At 37.6% G+C, this 23,596-nt stretch overlaps 1 protein-coding gene across 1 annotated transcript in view; it reads left to right on the forward strand.

The window, feature by feature from the left end:
- The window catches only part of RANBP3L (RAN binding protein 3 like), a 59,186-nt gene that overhangs the window by 24,124 nt on the left and 11,466 nt on the right, over positions 1 to 23,596 (forward strand). The window contains exons 2-9 of the mRNA XM_006156321.2: positions 12,214 to 12,272; positions 13,635 to 13,674; positions 14,321 to 14,398; positions 15,470 to 15,544; positions 17,542 to 17,613; positions 18,582 to 18,721; positions 21,267 to 21,370; positions 22,514 to 22,589. Of these exons, the coding sequence (XP_006156383.1) occupies positions 12,214 to 12,272; positions 13,635 to 13,674; positions 14,321 to 14,398; positions 15,470 to 15,544; positions 17,542 to 17,613; positions 18,582 to 18,721; positions 21,267 to 21,370; positions 22,514 to 22,589 (644 nt within the window). The remainder of the gene's footprint in view (positions 1 to 12,213; positions 12,273 to 13,634; positions 13,675 to 14,320; positions 14,399 to 15,469; positions 15,545 to 17,541; positions 17,614 to 18,581; positions 18,722 to 21,266; positions 21,371 to 22,513; positions 22,590 to 23,596) is intronic.

Genomic DNA, 23,596 nt, shown 5'->3' on the forward strand with positions numbered 1-23,596 from the left:
ACTCTTTCCAATAGGGGTCCATTCATCTTATGTTCAAGTAGAGCTAGTACATTATGAGTGAGCCTGGAAACTTTGTAAACTGCCTCTGCTTCCCCTGAGGGTCTCAGTTATTTTACCTACAAGCTGGTACAAAGGATCTTATAAAATAGGACCTGAAGTGTTCTATCAAAGTTAAAAATGTCGCTCTATAGCTCTATTGCCTCCTGATAATTTCTTGTTTATTTTTTTTCCCTTTGAATCGTTACAGAATCCCCCCAAATATGGCTAGAAATAAGTACAGAACATCTCATGCTTGTGGTTCCTTTGTGAATTGGCACAGATTCCTTTTTCTTCTAGGGCTGCAATTTGTCCTTTCTCAAAATTGCTTTAGAAGATTTTAATATAGCTTTGGATCTCTTGTTCATTTTTCTGGAAAGTCAAGATTGAGATTCAACCCCTCTTCCTGGGGTTCTATACAGAGATTGAGGCCTCTTGCTATGATTTGTCTATTTTTCTGCAGACAATGTCAATTTTTACAATTGAGAACTTCAGAGGTTTTAAAATCTTGTTGAAGAATCTAGAAGTATGACAAATTCTTCTAATGTAGTTTTGTTTCCAGGCTAAGTTCTCTTCTTCCTCTTCTTCTTCTCCTTCTTCTTCTTCTTCTTCTTCTTCTTCTTCTTCAGCCTTTTCTTCTTTCTTTTCTTTTCTTTTCTTTTCTTTTCTTTTCTTTTCTTTTCTTTTCTTTTCTTTTCTTTTCTTTTCTTTTCTTTTCTTTTCTTTTCTTTTCTTTTCTTTTCTTTTCTTTTCTTTTCTTTTCTTTTCTTTTCTTTTCTTTTCTTTTCTTTTCTTTTCTTTTCTTTTCTTTTCTTTTCTTTTTTCTTTTCTTCTTTCTTTCTTTCTTCCTTCCTTCCTTCCTTTCTTTCTTTCTTTCTTTCTTTCTTTCTTTCTTTCTTTCTTTCTTTCTTTCTTTCTTTCTTTCTTTCTTTCTTTCTTTCTTTCTGTCCCTTCCTTCCTTCTCTTTCTTTCTTTCTTCCTTTCTCTCTCTCTTCCTTCTTTCTTTCTTCCTTTTCATGTGAGAGAGAGTTAGGGGTGGGGGCACTCAACTGGGTCATCAAGTCACAATCCACCCCCAACCTCGGCCAGCTCAGGTTAGGGCACACAAGCATGCCAGGCGTGCATAGGGAGACCTCAGAATTTGAACCCAGGATCCTCCCATGTGGTTTCGGTGTTGTAGTGTTGCCTTACTGCTGTGTCACTCTTGTTGTCTAAATTTTGCTTTGTAGAGATAAACATTTTAACTAACATGTAATAATCTCAAGCAGTTACATTTAAAAAATATTTTAAAAGTCAGATTTTAGACATATTAAAACAGAAATAAACTCTTGCATCTGAGAGGAAACCATTTATTGCTTTAAGCAGAATATTTAAGTGACTAATTTCATTATCAATATTGATACTTCAATATTGTCAGTACAGGGACATCTTTTTAAGTGGAATCTTCTTTCTGAAGACAGTAGCCCTCAACATCACCTTGTACTGTATCTTAAGAATCAAGGTATATGGTTTGAATAATAATTATTTCCTCATTAATTTCCAAGTCAGTCAGAACATCTCATAGGTTTAGACAGTTACTCGAGGAAATCTACTGCCATCTTTCTAAATCAGCTCTTAGTTGACAGAAACCCTTAGGTACACTGGAGGACTGCTTTTCCAATATTAACATGTATAATACAATCATCTGGGGATCTTATAAATTGGACATTTTCAATCAGAGGTCTGGGATGGGGCCTTTGATTCTGCATTTCTAATAAGCTCCCAGTCGATGCTGTTCAAATATCTGGGTCATGGTTTGAGGAACAAAAGTGGTAAAGACTATTGAAGGGCCACAGCTTGAATTTAGAAATTTTCTGATATTAAAAAAAGAGTAAGAAGGAAAGCAGAGCAAGAAGGAGAAACTGTGAAGAAAAGTAGGGATAAGAATAAGGCTATGAGTAGGGAAGCATTTGCCCAGAGCTAATACAGAGTAGGTAGGGGAGTGCCTACAACATGAAACCAGGGAGGAGGGAGAGTCTAACATTACTAAGTATTTTCTATACAACCCATAGTCAAATAAATTGATATTTGTTCATGTGTCTGCATATATACCTATGTCTGTATTTGGATACATAGAGAGAGGTGTCTATGTGGAGAATAGACAGATATTAAATCGGTGATTGATAAATAGATATAAAGGCAGAAAAAATGAAAGAGCTATCCCGGAGTCAGCCTCATAGCCTAGTAGTTAAGGGAGCCAGATCCCACATGGCTGACTGGGATTTGAATCTTGGCCTGGCAGCTTGAACAATAAACTGGGCACTTGTATGAGTGTGTCCCAAATCCCAACAAGATGGAGAAATGGAGAAGGGATTGTGGTGTGACCGTGCTCCATTGTAGTATACTTCTCATCATATCTCTTTTCCTCTCTGTCTCTCTCTGGTAAGCATACATGCTCTCTGGCAATATTAAAAAAAAAAAAAAAAGGAAGAAAAGAAAGAATGAAAAAGACATATTGTGCTTTGTTCCAATAGGTCTAAAGAGGAAGTTGTACTAAATGCTTGCACATGAATACATGTCCTCAATCCTTACAACATCCCTTTTAAAATATATACATAGGGAAATTCTTTCTTTCTCTCATGCGTGCATTTCTATCATAAATAAAATAAACTTAAATAATCTATCTATAGAGTGAAGAAAAAGCTCAGGCTAGAGTAATATTTTTAAAAAAGGACAGCTCTAGGACCATCTGATTTCAAAGCTCTACAATCTACACTTTGAAAAGCCAGAGAGCCAGGCACAAGTGAAAAGGGGTTAAGAGGACAAGGGGCATGAGGGAAAGTATTGGACAGTGAGGTGAAACAGTGCACAAGCACAAGAAATTAGAGGAGAGGATGTGGCAGAGACACATGGAAAGGTCCAGGAAGAAAAAAAAAGGAACAGGCCCTGCCAGGGCTCCAGTCCAAGTGGATAATTCTAGTCCTGGTGGCAATTAGAGGTGACCCATTTGGCAGCACCCACCCCCTGCAGGGGGGTTGTTGCCACCTTCTTTCCTGCCAGCACTGTTCCCGCAACCCTTTTCAGCCCTGGCTAGAGTAGCCTGGTTTTATCCAGTGAAGAGAACTCAGTTTCCACTTTCCCCAAACCAGCAAGGCACAAGCAGAGGTCGGCTGTGCTCTAGGTGGGAGAAGTTGTGTAGCATAAACGTGAGGGCCCCTGGAAGCTGCCATCTGCCATGCCCACTGGACTGTGACCTAAATGTCCTCCACTCTCAGTGTGTTCCTCCACTTTCTAGATCTTCTTCTGGCTCATTAAAACCTTTGTTTTATGAGATGTGTTCTGAGATGCTTTATCAACAAATCCTCTGATTACTTTCTTAGTTGAAATAGGTTTATTTGTCAGAGACTGGGTATCAATTAAACATACAGAAATCAAGGCTAAGGAGAAGACATTACAATTCATTCCACATTTTCAAGGTGAAAGTTATTGCGCGTAATAAAATGGGGAAAGAAAAGTTCATGTTTCTTGTAAACCCTGTGATAGCACTTTGGAATCCCAAAGAGCAAAGCTATTGCCTGATATTCAACTGAATTGCTATCTGGAGACTTAGATGAGTGTTTTGAGTAAAGGTGAAGACCAAGAATATGCAATTCTCTTCAGAAATTTAGATGGCATTATAAGGAGCAGATCTTCAGTTATTTTGGGAAGCTTTCAACTGCTTTCTGAACTCAGCAGTTCCATCTTGTTCACACCTTTATTTCCATATATTTTAATGTAAAGAACAGGCTCCAGAAGTAAGATACTGGATTCTTGCTAGGCAATATAACTCATTAAGCAGTCTATCCTTGGCCAGCAGCCTGAGATTTTCCATTAATTATGGATGTCTGACACTATGGTAGATAAAGAATTATTTTTAAATTTAGTTTTATATATTTTTTGAAGTGATAAATATTCATGTGGTTTAAGGAATCAAATGATTTTATCAGACTTTTCTAGAAAAATAGCAGTATCCTCCCTATCCCTTCCTTTGCTTTCCCTTTTCCTGATCCCCAAAGGAAATGGCACTCAGCTCTCATTTTGGTGTTAACCTCTACATCTCCAAATATCATGCATATGGTATTATTTTCATTTTTATGTTTAAGCATTTATTTGCTGCTATGGAAGAATTTATCTCCGTTTCATAGATTTCCCTGGGCCATACAAGCAGTAAGTACCACCACACATAGACATACTGTCTATTCCCCTATTTTCCTCAAATCATTCTTTCACAAGTTTGATTATATCGGTAAATAGTGTTGACATTACTGTGACTGTGTGATTGCTCTTGAAACCGAGTCATATAATAATTAAAAGTAATTATGATTACTTTTCCTTTCTTGCCCAGCTTTTTTTTTCCCTGAAGTTAATTATTGTGTTATGCTTTGAGGTCATTGTTTCCTTGGAACTCTATGTCTATATCACTAATTGATCCCCAACCTCTCCTCCAGTCTTCTAAATATCTTTTCAAAATCATTTTATGCACTGGAGCCAGCAGGTAGCATTGTGGGTGAGGTGCTGGACTCTCACACAGTCAACTGTGTTTCATGTCCCAGACCCGGTTTCTTGCTTTCTCACTTTCTCTCTCTAGTCTCTTTCTGGTGGGCACATATGCCCTCTAGCAAACTTTAAAAAAATAATAATAGTAGGTAAAATAAACAAATAAATAAACAAAATTTTCAGCCACATGAGATATTCTACTAGTTTTAGCCCCATGTTCTTGGATACTTCTTTTCTGGAGTCCCTAAGGAACCTTCCCCATTCTGGACTGGTACTCTTTAGACTGGTCAACTGCTGGTATTCTGGGATATCCCTTCATCATCATCCTGCACTGACTTCATCTGTCTTGAGTTGGTTCTCCTATTTCTTGTATCCTTAGTTTACTATTAATAGCTCTTTTGGTAGATCACATCTACCAATTGCATCCTAAGACTTAGTGAACATGGGATACGTATTTTGAGACCTTGCAGTGGAAATGTTTTCATGATATCATCAAACCGTCACTGGTTTATATTAGCACATAATTCTAGGCTGGAAATTATTCCCCTCCGAGAGTGTTGAAAGCCCTACTCCTTTGATTTCTAATTTCCAGTGTTACTCTTGAGAAACCTAAAGCCATTTTGATTTCTGAACCTTTGTATGTGACCTACCCTGTTCTCTCTGGGTGTTATTGGGACCTTTTCTTTGTCCATAGGAATTTAGAATTTCATGATGTGCATTGGTATGAGTCTATTTTCATGTCATCCTGAGCACTGGGTGAGCTGTTTCAATAAGGAAATTTAGTCCTTCAATATGAAGAAATGTTAATGATCTATTTGTTGATAATTTCATCCTCTCTGCTTTCCTTTTTTTTTTTATTTCCTTGAGAGATATTTGCCTATTATAGGGCATATGAACTTGCCGGAGAGACAGAAAGACAGAAAATGAATAATCCCTTCTCCATATTTTAAAGTCTAATTTATTTTCTCTCTCTCTTTCTCTCTCTCTCTCTCTTTTTTTTTTTTTTTTTGTCTTAGGGCATGTATGCTCACTGAGGAAAGAGAGACAGAGATAGGAGAGAGAGAGTGAAAAAGCACCCCTCAGTGGTGGGGAGAGAATGGACATGTTGCAATCTCTTTTCCTCCATTTTCCTTCTAGGATCTTGGGCATGTACGTCCACATGCACCTGGTTTGATTTTGAAGCCACTGGGTCCAGGAATCAAACCATGGTTGACCATGTGGAAGTTCAGTGACATACCCTGCCATCTGCTGGCCCTAAATAATTTCTAAAAGCTTATTTGCGTCCTTTGATTGCTTACCTTAAAAATGGTATTCTGGGGACCAGAAGTTAGTGTAATGGCTATGTTGCTGGACTCCTATGTACTTGACTGTGGTTCGAGTCCCAAACCCGGTGGCTTAAACTCATGCTGGGCATTTGTGCGTGTGTGCCCAAGATCCCGAGAGGAGAATGGAGAAGAGATTGCGGTGTGGCCATCCCCCTGGGGGGTGATTTCTCACTTTCTGTTTCTCTCTTTCTGTCTTTCTGGCAAGCACACATGCCCTATAGCAAAAACCTCCCACCCCACCCCCCCCAAAAGGCATTCTGCTTTTGTTTTGGGGATGTTTAATAGTTATGAGAGTATTACTAATATATCTCTATCATTTATCTATATGAAACTCTCTGGATATTCTTTTTCATCTAATTTAATTTTCTCCTTTTCACTTTAATTGCTATATTTCATGTTTGGTGATTCTTGACTGTCTGCTTATAATTAAGAGGGGGGGCACTAAAAAGCTGATTGGTAGCTACATGCACTTGAGTTAGGGGCTCATATTCTGTATGAACCATTTATTGGAGAATTCTTCTGTCAATATTTTTAGGTCTTTTCTCTGAAGTTGGTTAGACTCTCAAGAGAAATATCTAATTTCCTGCCTTGAGGAACTACATCTGGCTGCCAATGTTCTATGAACTGAGCAGAAAAGAGTGCTGAGGGCCTCAATATTTTATATCCCTGATAGATAGAATGATGGCTCTCTAAAGACGCCCACATCTTGATGTCCCAAAACCACACAGATGGACCTTTACATGGTGAAAGAAAGCTTGCAGTTGTGACTAAGTTAAGGGTTTTGGAGTAGGAAGATTATCCCATATCATTTTGGTGGGAACACAATTACGAGGGTTATTATAAGACAAAGAGGGAAGCAGGAGAATCGTAGTCAGAGAAGGAGACGCGAGGACACAAGCAGAGGTTTGAGTGATATGGGACTACAAGCCAAGGAAACAGAGCAGCCTCTAGAAGCTGTAAAAGGCAAGGGAATGGATCCTACTCTAGAACCTCCAAAAGGAAGGAGATTGCTACATGGAAAATAAATTAGAGAGCAAAGAGCTGAGGGTATAAGGAATCCAGTTATCAGGCTAGTGTAAGATGTAGAAGAGAGCTGATGAAGTTGCTCCTTTTTTGTTTAAAATCTTGCATCCATGACTTTTTTTTTTTTAGGAAAATGGAATAATTAAAATTTTAAAATTCAGTTTTTTATTATTATAGCTATGCCATTTTGGACTTCTGACCTCTATAGCTGTAACATAATAAATAATAAGGTATAAAAATAAATAATAAAATAATAAATTTGAATTGTTTTAAGTCACTAAAAGTTGGTATATTTTGTTATAGCAACAATAGAGAATTAACATAGCATGTAAACTCACACAATTCCCCTCTTTTTATCAGATTTCTACTTTTTAAAAATATTTTGCAGGGAATGACCCTCCAGTTTTCTGCTAGGGACAGTTGTTTTATTGCCAAACAGACAAAACATCCTTCTATTTCAGCCAGATTTCATCTCTGCTTCCAGGATACTTACTGGTACCAAACCCTGGACTTGTAGTATTTCTGTGGGGGATTAACCAGGATGCTGTCCAGTATCCTCTCTGCTGGCCTACACCTTCAGCTCAGCTTTCATGGTCTGCTTATTCAGGTTCCACTTACTCTTCCACTTTCCGACATTCACAGTTTTGTTACTATTACTTCTCTTTAGTTTTCCTTGCCTTTGTGGTGGCTTCTCCTCTTCCCTACTGCCCCTCCCCGAAATAGCCTCTTTATTATTGTGTGTGTTTTTTCATTTCACAAGTGAGTAGAACTGTATATCTGTGATCAATCAACTTTGACAAAGTTGAAAAAAAGTGTCATTATTTTATACTGATTTTCACTAGGCTTGGTGCCAGATGATGTATATTACACACTTGGAACATGATTTGTGTTTATAGACACATCTGTAAAGCCATACATGAATTAATGACAGTCTGATGTAAGTTCAGATCAGTGGTTTAGGCTTTGCAGGGGTCCAATCTGTGGCACAGAGGTAAAGCACAACACTTTGCAAGGCAAACCCACAAGGGAAGGTCCCCAGTTCAAGTCTGGAGATGTCCCTAAGTAAGCCAGGCATGCACATGCCCATCATCCAGAGCTGGTTAAAGGCTGGGGCGGATCATGGTGTTGCCATCCTACTGGGGGATCCAGCCTCTCTCTCTCTCTCTTTCTTCCTCTCTACCTTTCTCATTCTGTCTCACTCACTAATAGAAGGAAAAATTTAACTAAACAAACAAACAAATAAAAACCCTACTAGTGTTATGACTTTGAACTAATTACTTAACTGAGCCTTCAATTCTTCCATATTTACCCCACAAAATAATTCAAAGGATTAAATTAATGAGATGATGGATAAAAGCACTTGACCCTGGTAGACCATCAGTGAGGAGAAGAATTACAGGTGAACTGAGATTGAATTATGCAGATAGTACTGTGTGTTCTTTCTTATAACAGGTACTCAATAAAACGTTTGTGGGGTGAATAAATGTCTTCTCTTCATGTTATAGTTCAGAAAACCACAATTAATATAGGGATTCATTAAATGTAAATGCTACATGAATCTTAAAACAGCCAAAACATCAAAATTATTCTTTGTTTTAAAGTATTTCTTTCCCATCCCTTCATTTTTACTCCTTGCAAGAGAATACTGTATTATTTTAATTATTTATTTATTTAGAATTATTATAATTTAATTTAATCATTCATTTATTTTAATTTAGCCAGAGAGAGACACAGAGAGAGAGAGAAAGAAAGTGAGAAAGAAGCCACCAGGTCTGGGTTTCAAACTGCGGTCAGCCATGTGGGAGTGTCCAGCACCTTAACCACCATGCCACCTGCTGGTTCCCAGAAGACTGTATTTTAAATTGTTAATGATTCTGTCTCTCTCAAAAACAAATTATGAATCCAAGATTAGAAACAAAGAAAGCGCAACTTCATTAACTGTCTCCTAGAACTTAGACCAGCCTCTTAGATTCCTCACCACCTCTCCCTCAACCCTTTCCTCCTCTAATCCATTTTCCATGAACGAGGCAGAGTCATTTACAAAGAAAAAAAAAAAGCATATAAGAGAAAATCAGTCTCCACTTAAAATCCTTCATTGGCTTCTAATTTTTCTTAGAATAAAAACAAAACTTGGCAGAACTCATAAGGACTTGCAAAGCTCCAACCTCATTTTCAACCCCATTTTGTATCACTTGTCTGCTATCCTCTTAGGGTATGAGGCACACTGCTTCATTATTGGAATATGCCAAGCTCCGTTCTTCCTCAGAGACATTTCTCTTACTTCTCCCTTTGTTTGAAATGCACTCTACCCACCTTTACCCAGCTAACTCCTTCACATTCTACAAGTCTGCCTAAATGTAACCCATTCTAAGAGCTCTACCAAGACCCTAGCAACCAGACAGGTTCCCCTGTTGGTAACTTGCAGAGAACCTATTATTTCTCTTTTGCAACCCTTCTCCCAAATAAACTTAAATAACTGTGTACTTAATTTTTAGTTCTGATTCGACTCCCCAGTGAAAGTTCTATGAGGGCTTTGTAATTTATCCACAATATTTTGCAAAATGTCTTGTACATCTTCACCCCACAATACATATTGGCTGAATAAATGCATTAATTGGGGCTGGCAGTGATGTGGTGTTTAAAGGCTCTGGATTCTCACATGGTCAACCATGGTTCAAGTCCCAGACCCAGTGGCTTCCTTTCTCACTTTCCCTCTCTCCCTCACTGTCTCTCTCTGGTCAAACTGGAAAATAATAATAATAATTAATAAAGTCAAAATAAAATAATTCTTTTTTAAGAAATGGATTAATTAATGACTGTACTAGAAAGAAAAGGATTTTTCAAGCCCCCAGGGTTAGGATTCAAATCACAGTCAGCCATGTGGGATCTAGTTCCCTCAATCATTTGGGTATGGAGCTAGCCCAGGTATTTTGCTTTTATTTTCAAATTCCCCCACTAGGTCATGTGAGAAGTTTGTTGTGCCCAATAGCTCAATAAATGTTTACTTTGACTCTGCCTTTGGAGCCAAGAGAACTGTTTGGTAGAAGGGGAGAGAATCTGGGTGGAAGAGGTGATATGGAGATAGACTGCTTCTAACTGATGTGCTGGGCAGTGGCAAGAAGAGAAGGGGGCTGCCCTGCCACTAATATGCCTCCAATCAAGCCATGTGTATACTGTACGTCCCTGGCTCCTACTGTAGTACTGGCACACACACACACAAAAAGATGCTCAAGGGACCAGCAGTTAGCGTAATGACTGTCACTGGACTCCCATGTAGCCGACCGTGGTTTAAACCTGGCGGCTTAAACTCACACTGAGCGCATATGTGTGCATGCCCAAGATTCTGAGAGGAGAATGGAGGAGAAAGGATTGCGGCGTGGCCACCCTCTCTGGGGGGTGATTTCTCGCTTTCTATCTCTCTGTCTCTCTCTGTCTTTCTGGCAAGCGCTTGCATCCTATAGCAAAAAAGATGCTCAATAAATATATCTTGAATAAATGAATAAAAGTGGCCTTCTAATTTTATCATATGTGCTCCAAGCTGCAGGTACCCTTTGTGATTTCTTCTCTAATGCTGCCATTGAAGATCGTTTTTTATGTTGTTAGCAGTACATTTTGATAGAAGGAAAGTCTACATGTCATTTGTCTAAGCTTAAGCCAAATTATGCTCTTTTAAACATGATTATGCTAAGCGTGGTTCAGAAGAGCTCTGTTTGCTTTTCTAATTCATAAATATTCCACTGTGCATTCACAAATCCATTTTCTTTCAAATCACTATGGATGTCCTTGTTTAACTCTAATGTAATGGGAAAAGAAGCTTGATCTAAGAAAGAACAAAACATTGGACTATACTTTTATATAGATGGGAATGCCAACATGTCATGGAACATTTTCTGCTGGAGCTCACTTGGCTCCAAGGACAGACAATATGGTGAACACTTGCACAAAAATTGAACAATGTATTTATCTCACTGGACTGGAAGAGGGTACCCAAGTTCTCATGGCTTCAGGAGATTGGCAAAGGGTACTTTGCCAGAATTTATGACACTCTGTTATGGGATAACATTATGGAGGAATGGGGAACCCCTTTCTGGCATAAAAATATACAATTGTCTGGTAGCTTCTTGGCATTCCTCAGTTACAGATTGCTTTATTGAGCTGAAGGATGGCAAATTACCTTAGAGCTGCCAAGACAATATATTGGTAATGGTTGCTATAATGAGAAACATTCTGAGGTTATATTTGGGCTCATCAAGAAATGTGCTGTCATCAGTTAGCAATGTCACCTGTGAGTTTTAGAATGAGAATCAATGGCATGCTAAATACTTAAGATTGTTTCTTTAAGGCTCTTCTTTTGTCTTGTTAAAATACAATCTTCACACAGACTCTGTGTGAAGTAGATTACTATTATAATCTTCATTTTTTTTGGATGAGAAAAAGAAGGTACAGACATACTATTTCTCAAAGCAAATAGTCAGTTAGTGGTGGAATTTATATTTGAACACATGCCTAACTCCAGAACTCAAACTCTTAAATGCCATATATTTCTTAAGAATTCTGGTGTGCTGGTATGTAAAGCTGTCATTGTTCATGCATATCCTAGAGTGAATGTGTTTCTATTGTCTTACCTGACAGGAAAATACAAGATTAAGAATGGCAAGGCTGAAGACAAGTTTTAACTAATCTGAGTAAGACTGATATTTGATCTAAATAATACAAATAAAGTTTGGGAAAATAAATGAGGGAAATATAAACTATTTCTGGATCATTTGAAGGACTAGATGCAGTACATCTATGCCATTTATACTTTAGATCCTAATACTACTCTCAGATGAGGTTTTTTTTTTTCTCATTGAAACTTTTGTTTTTTAATTGGCCAGAGAGAATCCCCACCATGAAGAGTGGCCACGCTGCATTTCTTTCTCCTCCATTTCGCTGTCCTTATGGGTTTGGGCACATGGCACATATGCACCCAGTGTATTAAAATCTTTTATTCTTAAAAAAGTTGTTAATCACTGTCTGAAATTCTAAAGTCAGGTATTTATATTTTGGTTTCCTTAAATACTCAAAGAATGTTCTTTTAATGGAATTATCTCTGTATGTATGAAACATAGGGCTACTTTCCCCAAATACTTATTTTTGTAATTATTTGTTTATTTATAAATATGCAATTTACAGTTATCCATGTGAAATTGTTTGGATTTTACCACATGGCAAGAAAAATACAGAAATAAAACATTTTTTTCACGTATTTTTAGCCAGTATTAAAAATATTAGAGTATGCTTTGATTTCTTGACTGTTCATTGTCTTTTACAGAAAAATCTGTCATTGCTCAGCCAATATTTATTTTTGAAAAACAACGCCAAAGGTTTAAGGTAAGCTCCAACTACTTTCCTGTATTTGATTTGATTTTCACAAAGAAAATTATGTTTTAAGAAGCTAGTTAGACTAAAAGATGTTACTGCTATGTCTAGCTTCATCCTGTGTTCTTTACTAGCAGAGTAGTACATGCCAATTAGGCTGAAATGGGAAGCTAGAGACTCTGTTTTGAAACAATGGACAACATACTTTATTTTTTTTTTAACTGAAAGAATATGTTTATTTGGAGTGATTTGGGAAGGGGAGGAATTGAAAGAGATTAGGAGGGCTAAGGCTTCTTATGGTTACCTACCATTGACATAGTATAAAACTGGGCAAAAAAATAAATTCTAAACTGTGATATTAGATTTGAAAGGGATTTTATGGACCCTATCTATTTTTACTAAAATAATCTGCTTTGAAAGGCAAACACTAAGATTAATGGCATTCTCACTTTAGCTTGTTATCATTTTCTTGGTATTTATTCTTGCCTATGTAGGCAATTCACCCTACGATTTACAAAACAAGCTGAATTTAAGAAAAGTTCAACCTCCAAGCCCTTGTTCAAAAAGCAGATTGCTGGACTCTATGTCAGATTAGCCACTTTACAATTTTGAGTCAGTGCCTCAAAATCTGCATTTTGTTTCTTTTCTTTTCCTTTTTTTGGAGAGGTTTCTGCTATAGGGTGTGTGCACTCACCAGAAAAACAGAGACAGAGACAGAAAGTGAGAAATCACTGCCCCCCGTCCCTGGGGGGATGGCCATGCCGCAATCCCTTCTCCTCCTTTCTCCTCTCGGATCTTGGGCATGCACACACATGCACCCGGCATGAGTTTAAGCTATCGGGTCAGGGACTTGAACCACAGTCGACTACATGGGAGACATAGCCATTACGCTAAACGCTAATCTGCATTTTGAACAGATTCCCACAAGAGATTTTGTAGTCTTCAGAGTATAAAACCATTGCACTAGACTGCTTTTTCTTGACTAACATGCCTAACGAATAAAAGGTGAGCTACTTTGTCCCGGCTGAGCTGAATAGCTCCAGCTTCTCAGAATTCCCTACATAGGGGCAGTGTTGAAATCTGCAGATGGTGTAATAGTTATGTTGCTGCACTCCCACATGGTTGACAATGGTTTGAGTTCCAGACCTGGCAGCCTGAAACTCATGCTGGGCACGTGTATGTGCATGCCCAAAATCCTGAGAGGAGAATGGAGGAGAGGGGATTGCGGTGTGGCCATCCCCCCTCGGGGGTGATTTGTTGCCTTTTGTCTGTCTCTCTGGTGAGCACATGTACCCTATAGCAAAAATCACTCTAATACATAAATAAATAAAGTGTAAATACTCAGCTCTCACTGACAGCTTTGTTTCCTTTCAGAGGCCTGCAGAAGATATCTTAAATGAAGCAGAAAAATATGGTAAGGCTTTATGTCCTGTACTTCAAAACCAATCTTCATACAAAGAAAGGCAGGCACAAGGATTTGGGCATGCAGCAGACTGTAAAACTTAATGATTTTTCCTGTTTTTAAACACACAAGTAGATTGGCTTTTGTTTTGAAAGATGATGTTAGCCAAGAAAATTCTATCATTCTCCACTGCCTGTCCCTTAACCAACCAAACATTCTCTGTAGACCCTTGGAATGTATACACGATGTCTTGCTGAATCCATTAATTTCTTTTTTATTTTTTTAAAAATATTTTATTTAACTTTATTTTAATTTGACCAGAGAGGAAGGGAGAGAGGGGGGAAAGAGAGAGAGAAAAAAAGCTGCCGGGTCCGGGACTTGAACTGCACTTGGCCATGTGGGAGCCCAGTGCTCTTGACCACCACACCACCTGCTGGCCCCAAGCCCACTCATTTCTATTTGCTTTATGTTAGCATAAAATGCTTACAGATTTATAATCACCAACTCATTAACCCCACTGTTGCAATGGTATTTCAGGAGTTAACATATTATCAAATAATGAACTATGTAGACCAAAGGAAATCATTCTCCCATACCATGGGTTAAGAATAGCTTGTTATTGCAAGCAATTTTATCCTTCCTATTGAATTTCTTGCAGAATGTAATGGTTTTTCAAGAAAGCGTGCACGGTCTTCATCTTTCACTTTGCACAATACAGAGTCTCAGTCCCAAGGAGGTATGTATAGCCTTGGCTGTTGATTGTTCACTGTCAGGTTTATTCTGAACATGAAATTACTAAGAAACTTTTTAAAAGGGTAATGTTAAAAGTCTACCCATTGGATAATGCTTATACTATGTTGTTACGTGAAAAAAAAAAAAAAAAACAAGCAAGTTGTACAGTGGATTATATAGCGAATCAGTATTTAAAAATTTAATTTATTGGCATTAAAAAAATACTGAAAGGACATGAGTCATAATGGTAGCAGTGGTTTGCTTAGATAATGGAATTAAAAGTGGTTTGCCCCTCTCACCTCTCAACACTATTGCATTTTTCTGTTTCTATAGTTTCTGCATTGAGTATCTATTAATTTTTTGGGTTTTATTTTATTGTTCTTTGAATTTGCTATGAGGTACACGTACTTGCTGGAGAGAAACAAAAAAGTAGGGAAGTGAAGAAGCACCCTCTCCCCCAAAGGGGATGATCACACCGCAATCCCCTCTCCTCCATTTTTCCTTTTGAGATGTTGGGCATGTACACACATGTGCCTAGCTTATTTCTCAAGCCTCTGAGTCTGGGACTCAGGCACACAGTCAGCCATGTGGGATCCAGCTGTCTTAACCACCATGCCAGCAGCTGGCCCTGTATTAGTTTTAGAAGTAGTGGAAACATCCATTTAAAAAATAACATCTGCTTACTAATCAGATGTCTACACTGTATTTTGAGTAAATCAGTAGCTTAGTTTGCCTCTCTTTTTCCTCAAAGCATGCCAATGATTTATGATGGGCTCTGTTGCTTTCTGCCTGGTATGACAATATTATATATATGTGTGCCTATTTCACTGTGAGTTCCTTGAAGTTATCATCATGCCTGATAAAGTATCCTAACACATGGTAAGCACTCAAAAAATATTTGAGAATGGAAATTAATTTATAGCCTTTCCAGAGGTACTCCATTTATTTTCATTGATTAAAAATACAAATATTTTTCTAAATTAGTGATACAGAAATTTTTTCACATCAATAATTCAAATGAAAACAAACAAAAAACCCACTTCTGTATTGAGTATAGTTTACGATCTGCTTTTAGTGTCAACCTTGTCTCAGAAGCGAATGAGATCTTCATCCTTCACTGACCTCCCAACCTTCCCTCCTTCTGGGCCAGGTAATGAAGAGCTTCTAGACCCTCATGCCTGATGCTCTGACTTTTCCAAATCACTCTTATTAATCATGTGTTTTCTTCTTTAACTATCACAAAATGCTGATATTTTAGCAATAAATCAAATCAAGTCCTTAGCAAAGTATGCATGGAAGAATACCTTATAAATTCTAGCTCCACAAATACAGACAGCATGTGTTTCTGTTTTGGTAGAAAGCTTGACCTTGTTCATACTTTTTTAGGATTTCATGTTTATGACAGAATTGTATATAAACTAGCCCTATAAAATGCAAGCAATGTGCTTATTATCATCCATCTATGTGGTTTATAATATACAGAGTGCTCAAAATATACAACTATCCTTTAGATTTTATATTCTGAAGTTGAGGATATAATTTCATTAGAACCTATTACTGATTAAAACATTACTTCCAATGTACTTGAAACTTGCTATGCTTTGCTAAGTAAAAATCATTTTATCACAGTGAAATATTTGAAATAATTGGTACTTTTCTTCCCATTAAAATGGTGACTTCTTTTCTTGTATGTTTTTATTTTTACTGAACAACCAATTACCTTTTACAAGTTAAGTTCGTCACTAAGGAATAAAAAATCCTAACTATTCACTTTTTTTTTTTTCCTTTGAGAGTATTTTTTGCTATAGGGCACATGCGCTGGCCAGAGAGACAGAGAGGGACAGACAGACAGAAAGAGAGAAATCACCCCTCAGGGAGGATGGCCACGCTGCAATCCCTTCACCCCCATTCTCCTCTCGGGATCTTGGGCATGTATGCACACGCGCCCAGTGTGAGTTTATGCCACTGGGCCTGGGACTCGAACAGTGGTCAACTACATGGGAGTCCAGAGTCATAGACATTACGCCAACTGCTGGTCCCATATTCACTTGCTTTGAGCTGATTCCTCTCTATCCATAAACTACAGAGTTTTTAATAAATAAATACATATTCTTATTAATAATTCCAAGCCTGACTAAGTGACAGTATGTCAGGCACCTTTTAGACACAGAAGAAACACTTCCTAGCTCAGAGAATTAGAAGTCCTAATCCCAGTGCGAAGATACTGTATTCTTGTGGTAGTGCATAAAGTAAAGGGACGGCTTTAGGTTATTTAGCTAACTGCTCTAATTCATTTTAATTCATTTTTAAAACTGCAGACACAATAACAAAGAATGAATATGGAAGCATTGGTATCAGTAAGAATCTTCTATATTATCTTGTGCAGAATGTTGCAGGTGTTGGAAAGGAGAAAAATAGTACACTTTTATACGGCCCACTCATCAGTGGTTTTCAGTAATAAAGATCATAAAAACCATAAAATTGAACTTTGAGCTACAGAAGCAATTCTACCCCCAACTTTTAAGTTAGAATACTTTGAAGAATACTTTTTAAAGCATTTTTTTTTCTTATCTCATCTCTGTTAACCAGATGCACAAAGGTTGCTGTTCCATTTGCAATCAAGAGGAGATCCCTTTGAAATGTATAGAAATTTTGTACTGGCAGCCACCACAGTCTTACCCCACCAAGCACTTATAGTAAAATAGCCTAGCATAATGGTCATCTTTACTTCTTTCTTTAGGTATATTGGTTAAAGGATGGGAGGAGAGGGCAGACTTTGCTAACAGTTTTACCACATTCTTTAAGAGCTATATATGTAGTAATGCACAGAGGGTTCATTACCAATTCAGATTTTATAATCTTTAGAATTTCTCACAGTACACTATTTCATGATTCTAAAGAAGACTTCCTTTTCTGTTAGTGACCTAATTTTTCACTTAGGCTTTTGAGAATAAATGGAACCATGTAGCAAAGCTCATTTGACAATCCCATTTTTAGCAGAACAAGTGTGCCAATGTGCTCTGGCTACACTGTTAGTGCTAACAGTGCCATCTATTGGTAGGTTCAGAAAAGGATGGTTAAAATCCAAATGAAATAGAAATGCACAAAACAGATGTTTAAACTATTAAATGTTTTTTTTCTCCACAGTGAATAAAAACAATGTTTTTATGACACCAACTCTTGTGCAGAGGAATGTTTATATGAACAATGCAGAACCAGGTATGCAACTTCTCTGTATTTCAAGAGCCTCAAAAGTTTATAGTTTATCATCTATCAATATATATTAATATACGGGTTTTTAAAAAATTGCCAGAGAGTGTGTGCACTTCTCAGAAAGAGAGAGAGAGAGAGAGAGAGAGAGAGAGAGAGAGAGAGAGATCATCTTAATAGTGCGGCATGATCATGCCACAGTCCCTTTTCCTCCACTTCCCCATCCCGTCAGGATTTGGGGCATTCATGCACACGCACCCGGAGTGTCTTTTAAGACTGGGACTCCATGTGGGATCCTGTTTTCCTTCTTTCTTTTCTTTTCTTTCTTTTTTTATAGATCTCTTTTTCTTTCTAAGAAATATTTAATTTTATTTATCATCATTATTTAACGAACAATGATTTAATTTTATTTATCATCATCATTACTCTTTAACTTGCCACAGGGCATGCATGCTCACCAGAGAGAGACAGAGAGAGAGGGAAAGTGAGGAAGCAAGTCGCCAGCTCTGGGACTCAGACCACAGTCTGCCATGTGGGAGTGTCCAGCGCCTTAACCACCGCGCCACCTACTGACCCCAGGATCCTGTTTTCTCTGTGCAGCATTTAATGCTGTGCTACGGGACCAGCCCTTACCATCTATATTTTAATCCATTTGTACATGTGTACTTAGGGAATATGGACATAGGACAGGAAAACAAAAACATAAAAAATTTAATAAATCTGGTAAGTCAGGTGTTACGGTTAAAGTGAACAGTTATTGGGCAAAAGCTGGGCATGGAGTGATGTTAAGCAATTCATCAGCTATTTTGACTTTGATTAGTTAATATTAGTCCCTCATTTAATCATTACTTACAAAATAAGCATGATAGTTAGTTAAAAGTAGGAAGAAAGGAGTTGTTAGTTTGTTTGTTTGTTTTTTGTTTTTTGGGTTTTTTTTACTAAAAATGTATTGACCTTTTACTTCTATTCTTTTTAAGGTCCTGTAAAACATTCTGAACATGTTTTAAGACCTGCTATTTTACAGCCACCTCAAGCTCAAAGCTGTGAAAAAGTAAGAAAAACATTTGGGTACAATGCATTGGAACCCTGCAAGATTAAAGAAAAGACAAATAACAAGGTAAGAAGACCCCAGTGGTGGGTGCCCTAGACCTCCCCCATTCTTCTTGTCCTAGGTTGCTTCAGGCCCCCATGTCTAGAATTAAGGACTGTCTGTGCTTCATTTGATTGCTGAAGCAGCTGTCAGGATTGAGAAATACTTGGACTAGATAGCAAAACGTTCTTAGAAATCTTATTACTCTTCTCCTTTTTAATTGGAGAGTCAATTCCTGGAACAACTTCTGTGGTCTCCCCTATGTTGTAAACCTGAGTACAGATGATGGGAACCTGTTTCACTGCCCCCTTGTGAGAATCAGAGGAGCAATGAAGTGAGCAGGGCAGTGTGAATAGATGAGAAAAGGATGGAGATTTTCTACATCTCCAAATAGTCAACATCATAGTGTAGCTTTGCTAGTTTAAGTCACACCAGGGATCCACTCCAGACCCGTCTTCATGGACAGCAGGAGCTCTCGGAACTCCCTATATGGTGTAATTGGGAGGGCCTGGGAAGTCTCAAGGGCTATAAAAACACTCTCTTCTGACTGTTTTAGTGTCTGAATCACTCCTCGTAGCCTTTCTAAGGCTTAATTTTGCTCCAGCCATGAAGATACTGGTTTAGGGATTTTTCTATTGCTATAGTGCCATGTCTTGCAGCAGGAGCAGACACTTAGGAAGAATGGTACACAAGATAGGTAGGCTGGGATTTGAGTCAGTCCATCAGTCACTTGTTTCCAGACAAACTATGGAGGGTTGGTCACATAGTTTTGTTTTGTTTTCTCCTACTGAACACAAGGGCAGCAATACAAGGAAGTGTAAAAACGATACCAGACACTTTGATTCAATGAAAATCAAATCAGATTGGTACTAATCCTGCCTCTGCCACTGTCTATGTTTATCCAAACAAAACATCCATGGTCTCCTTTCATTGATGAAGTGTAGAAGCTGAACTTGGCCAGTATTTACTAACTTGTTTATATTTCCAAACTTTTCTATGTAAGACATGATCATGTGAGATCCATCATTAATTTCTGAAATAATTTTGTCATTTATACGTGATATGTAATTTTTATAGCAAAATATGCTTAATATTTTTTTTTTTTTTTTGCTGAAGGCATATGTGCTTCCCAAAGAGAAAGAGAACCCCTCTGATAGGGTTTGGTAACATCACAATCCTTTTTCCTCCAGTTCACCATCCTGTCAAAATTTGAGGCATGCACACACACCTACCTGGCATGTTTTTCAAGCCACTGAGGTGGGGATTTGAACTTCAGTTGGCCATGTAGGATTTGGCTCCCAATGCACAGTGCTTAACCACTGTGCTAGGAGGTTGACCCAAAACATGCTTTTATTTTTAGGTAAGTGTATTAATAAAAAAATGTTCATTTAAATATAATTTAATTATCATCACCACAGTATATAAATTCTTACTTTGATCTATTTAAGAAATAATGTGTGTCATTTAATTTGTTTAAAACTATGTAAGAAAATAGGACCAGTAGATGGCATAATGGTTATGTCGCTGAACTCCCACATGGTTCACTGTGACTTGAGTCCTGGATCTGTCGACTTTGAACTCACACCTAGTGCACGTGTAAGCGTGCCCAAAATCCCGAGAGGAGACTGGAGAAGAAGGGATTGTGATGTGGCCAACCCCCCTGGAGGGGTGATTTTTCACTTTCTCTCTCTCTGTCTCTCTCTCTGTCTTTCCAACAAGCACACGAGTGCACATACCCTATAGCAAACAATCTCTCTTAAAAAAAAAAAGTAAAAAATAAAAATGTAAGAAAAGGTAAGATATGTTGACTATTTTTTTTAGAGATTTATTTATTTAATTTTATTTATCATCATCATTATTTTTTAACCAGAGAGAGAAAGAGAGAACATGTGAGAGAAAGTGAGAAAGCAAATCTCCAGGTGTAGGACTCAAATTGCAGTTGGCCATGTCCAAACAGTCAGCGTCCAGTACCTCAACCATTACGCCACCTGTTGGCCCCAATGTTGACTAATTTCTAAATTGCTATTTTTGGGTAGTCAGAAAAGTCATGATGAATTTTTCTATGCAAAAATATGTCATGGCTTTTCCAACGACCCAATATATTGCATTTTACTTTGGAATGGCATGTAGAGATCAATATTTTAATTACATGTATGAGATTGTTTCTATGTTTCCAGAGATGAAATGGATTAACTTTAGTCATTCAGAAATTAGAATTAACTTCATTTGGCTAGAGAAGTAAAAGTAACAAAAGGTAGTAGGATTGCTGAAAATTATGATGAAGTATATAGTCCTGATGCCAGACGGACCTGTGCTCAAATGTCTGCTCCATTCTGTTGCATGTGATCTGAACAAGTTATTTAAGTGAATTTACTTGTCTGTGAAATGTGGAGTACAGAAGTACAAAATGTATAGAATTGTCAGGAGGAGTAAATGAGATATTAAATAAAATGTTTAGGGAGTCCTTGCACATAGTAACATTATAATAAATTTAATTCCAACTATTGTTTCCCTAATGCTCCTATAGTAAGACAATTTTCATGAATTTCTAAATGGATTTTTTTTCTTTTAGATTTCTGAGGGGAACACTTATTTGCTAAATGAACATTTACCAAGTACCAGAGTAACAGTCCAGCTCTGTACTACCCAAAATTTTTTAGGTGGGACATCAGTAGGGTAAGTTGATAACGAGAAAACCTAAGTATCCTTTTATCCTTGCCTTTAAGAAGTCATAATAATTATTTATAGAAAATAATTTTCTGATATTGTATGAAAAATTGCCAAGATTTTCACTTGAAAGGAGCTTTTATAAGAATACAAGTTTTGGGGCCAGCAGGTGGTGTGATGGTTAAGGTACCGGACACTTCCACATGGCCAACCAAGGTTCGAGCCCTGGCCCTGGTGGCGTCCTTTCTCACGTTCCCTATCTCTCTGTATCTCTCTCTGGTCAAATTAAAATAAATGAATGAATAAAATTATTTATTAAAAAAGAATACAAGTTTAAATGCCTTTCAAAATATATGATATTTAAATATGATCATATGAATATTGAATCGTCTTCATTGTCTCATTGGCTTGGGTGAGACTGTTGCAAAATGATATGGCTTGTAGACAAGAAAAGCAATGTAAATCTGCAAGACCAAGAGTCAACATTTACTAGCATTGTGGATGATGAAAAAATGTTAGATCTAAGAGATTAAAACTAGTTGTGGTCAGAGGTTGACTTTTAGGATCAAGCCCTATCTGGGTACAGTAGCACTTATCTTCTGTGCATATTGAGGATGCAATGGAAAAACCCCAAGTACATCAGCCTACAAAGAGAAAACGACATGGAAAAATACTCTTAACATTCAAAAAACGTTTCTGGGATGGAAAAATATTAAACCAATGCAAGTATAACTGACAAGATAGATTGGTGCTTTGTTTTTTGCCCTGGAGATCTCTGATTGTTAGAAGCATCAGTCACTTTGGGAAGAGAAGAATGGAGAGTAGAGGTCAGACTGGCTACCCTGGAAAAGAGTAAAGGTTAAGAGCCAAACAGCCTTCCTGGTTAGTGACACAACCTGTGTAGTGAGGGGGCACTGGACGGCCAGGACTGGTCTCCACCAGCTGGAAAATACACGATTTTGACCATCATATCTGGAAGTACCTATCTCAACTTTTCCTTCAGTTCTCATTAACTTCAAATAAACAAAAGTGAGCAGCAGATGCTTATGCTTTACATAAATCCATTCAATCACCTGGCTATTTTACTTGCTAAGGTTTAAAATAGCTTGATCCATATATCTAAAGTAACAGATGCTGATTTCTTTTTCTTAGATGTCAACCCAATGAAGATAAGTATCCTTTTAAAAGCTGCAGTTCCAATTTTGTTTTTGGAGAAAAAAAAAAATTTGTAAGATTTTGGTAAACGTTTCTCTTGTGATATAGAGAGCCGTCGCCTCAAATATCTGAAAGCCAATTAATTAAAAACACTGTTAGATTGGAGCACACTTTTTAACTCCTAGGTTCAAAAGCACATTTTCTTTAACTGGCAAGATTCTCCTGGGAAACCTGTCCTAGTTGTTAGAATAAGAGATAGGAACTCACAGAGGAAGGGAGTGCATAATTACAACATTATTACCGATATGAAATATTAAATGGTTCCTTGACATGTGTTACACTAAAGGTACCTAAAGATATCCTAGAATCATCTGTAATAGTTAGATAAAGCTCAACTAGTAAAGATATTTTAATATAATTCTTCAGTAGCATTTTTCATAAGAAGATACAATTAAAATTATTTGCCAATTTATCTTTATTAGTTAATTACGATCTTACCCTTAGTGCTCTTTTGTCAAAAAACAGTATTATAACTGGCTTTTATTATTTTTTTTGGTTAGCTGTAAGAGGAAAATCATGGGTGTTTTACTTGCCTAGGGGAATACACCTGCTGAGTGAAAATCCCTAACTATTAGTATTATTTAATGCTGAATATCCTGCATGTGATGGTCCTGCTCTGCCTTCTACAGAGCTCTGATTGCTACAGTGGGGAACTGTATGGCAAAATGAAAGGCATAGAATAACTGTGCTTTTGGTGTCATCTGGAATATCACATTTTCAGGCCTTTTCTAGCTTTCACTCAGACCAGGATTGTAATGGAGATAGGCCCAAGGTGGCTAGCTTCTCTTAGGGTTACCAATTACATTAAAAATCCCAAAGAAGCGGGACCAGCAGTTGGCCTAATGGCTATGTTGCTGGACTCCCATGTAGTCGACCACAGTTTGAGTCCTGGACCCGGTGGCTTAAACTCACATCAGGCACGTGTGCATGTGTGCTCAAGATCCTGAGAGGAGAATGGAGGAGAAGGGATTGCAGTGTGGCCATGCCCCCTGGGTGTGTGTGTGATTTCTCACTTTCTGT

The sequence above is a fragment of the Tupaia chinensis genome, unplaced genomic scaffold, assembly GCF_000334495.1.
Source record: "Tupaia chinensis unplaced genomic scaffold, TupChi_1.0 Scaffold000489_1, whole genome shotgun sequence".
NCBI lineage: Eukaryota > Metazoa > Chordata > Mammalia > Scandentia > Tupaiidae > Tupaia > Tupaia belangeri.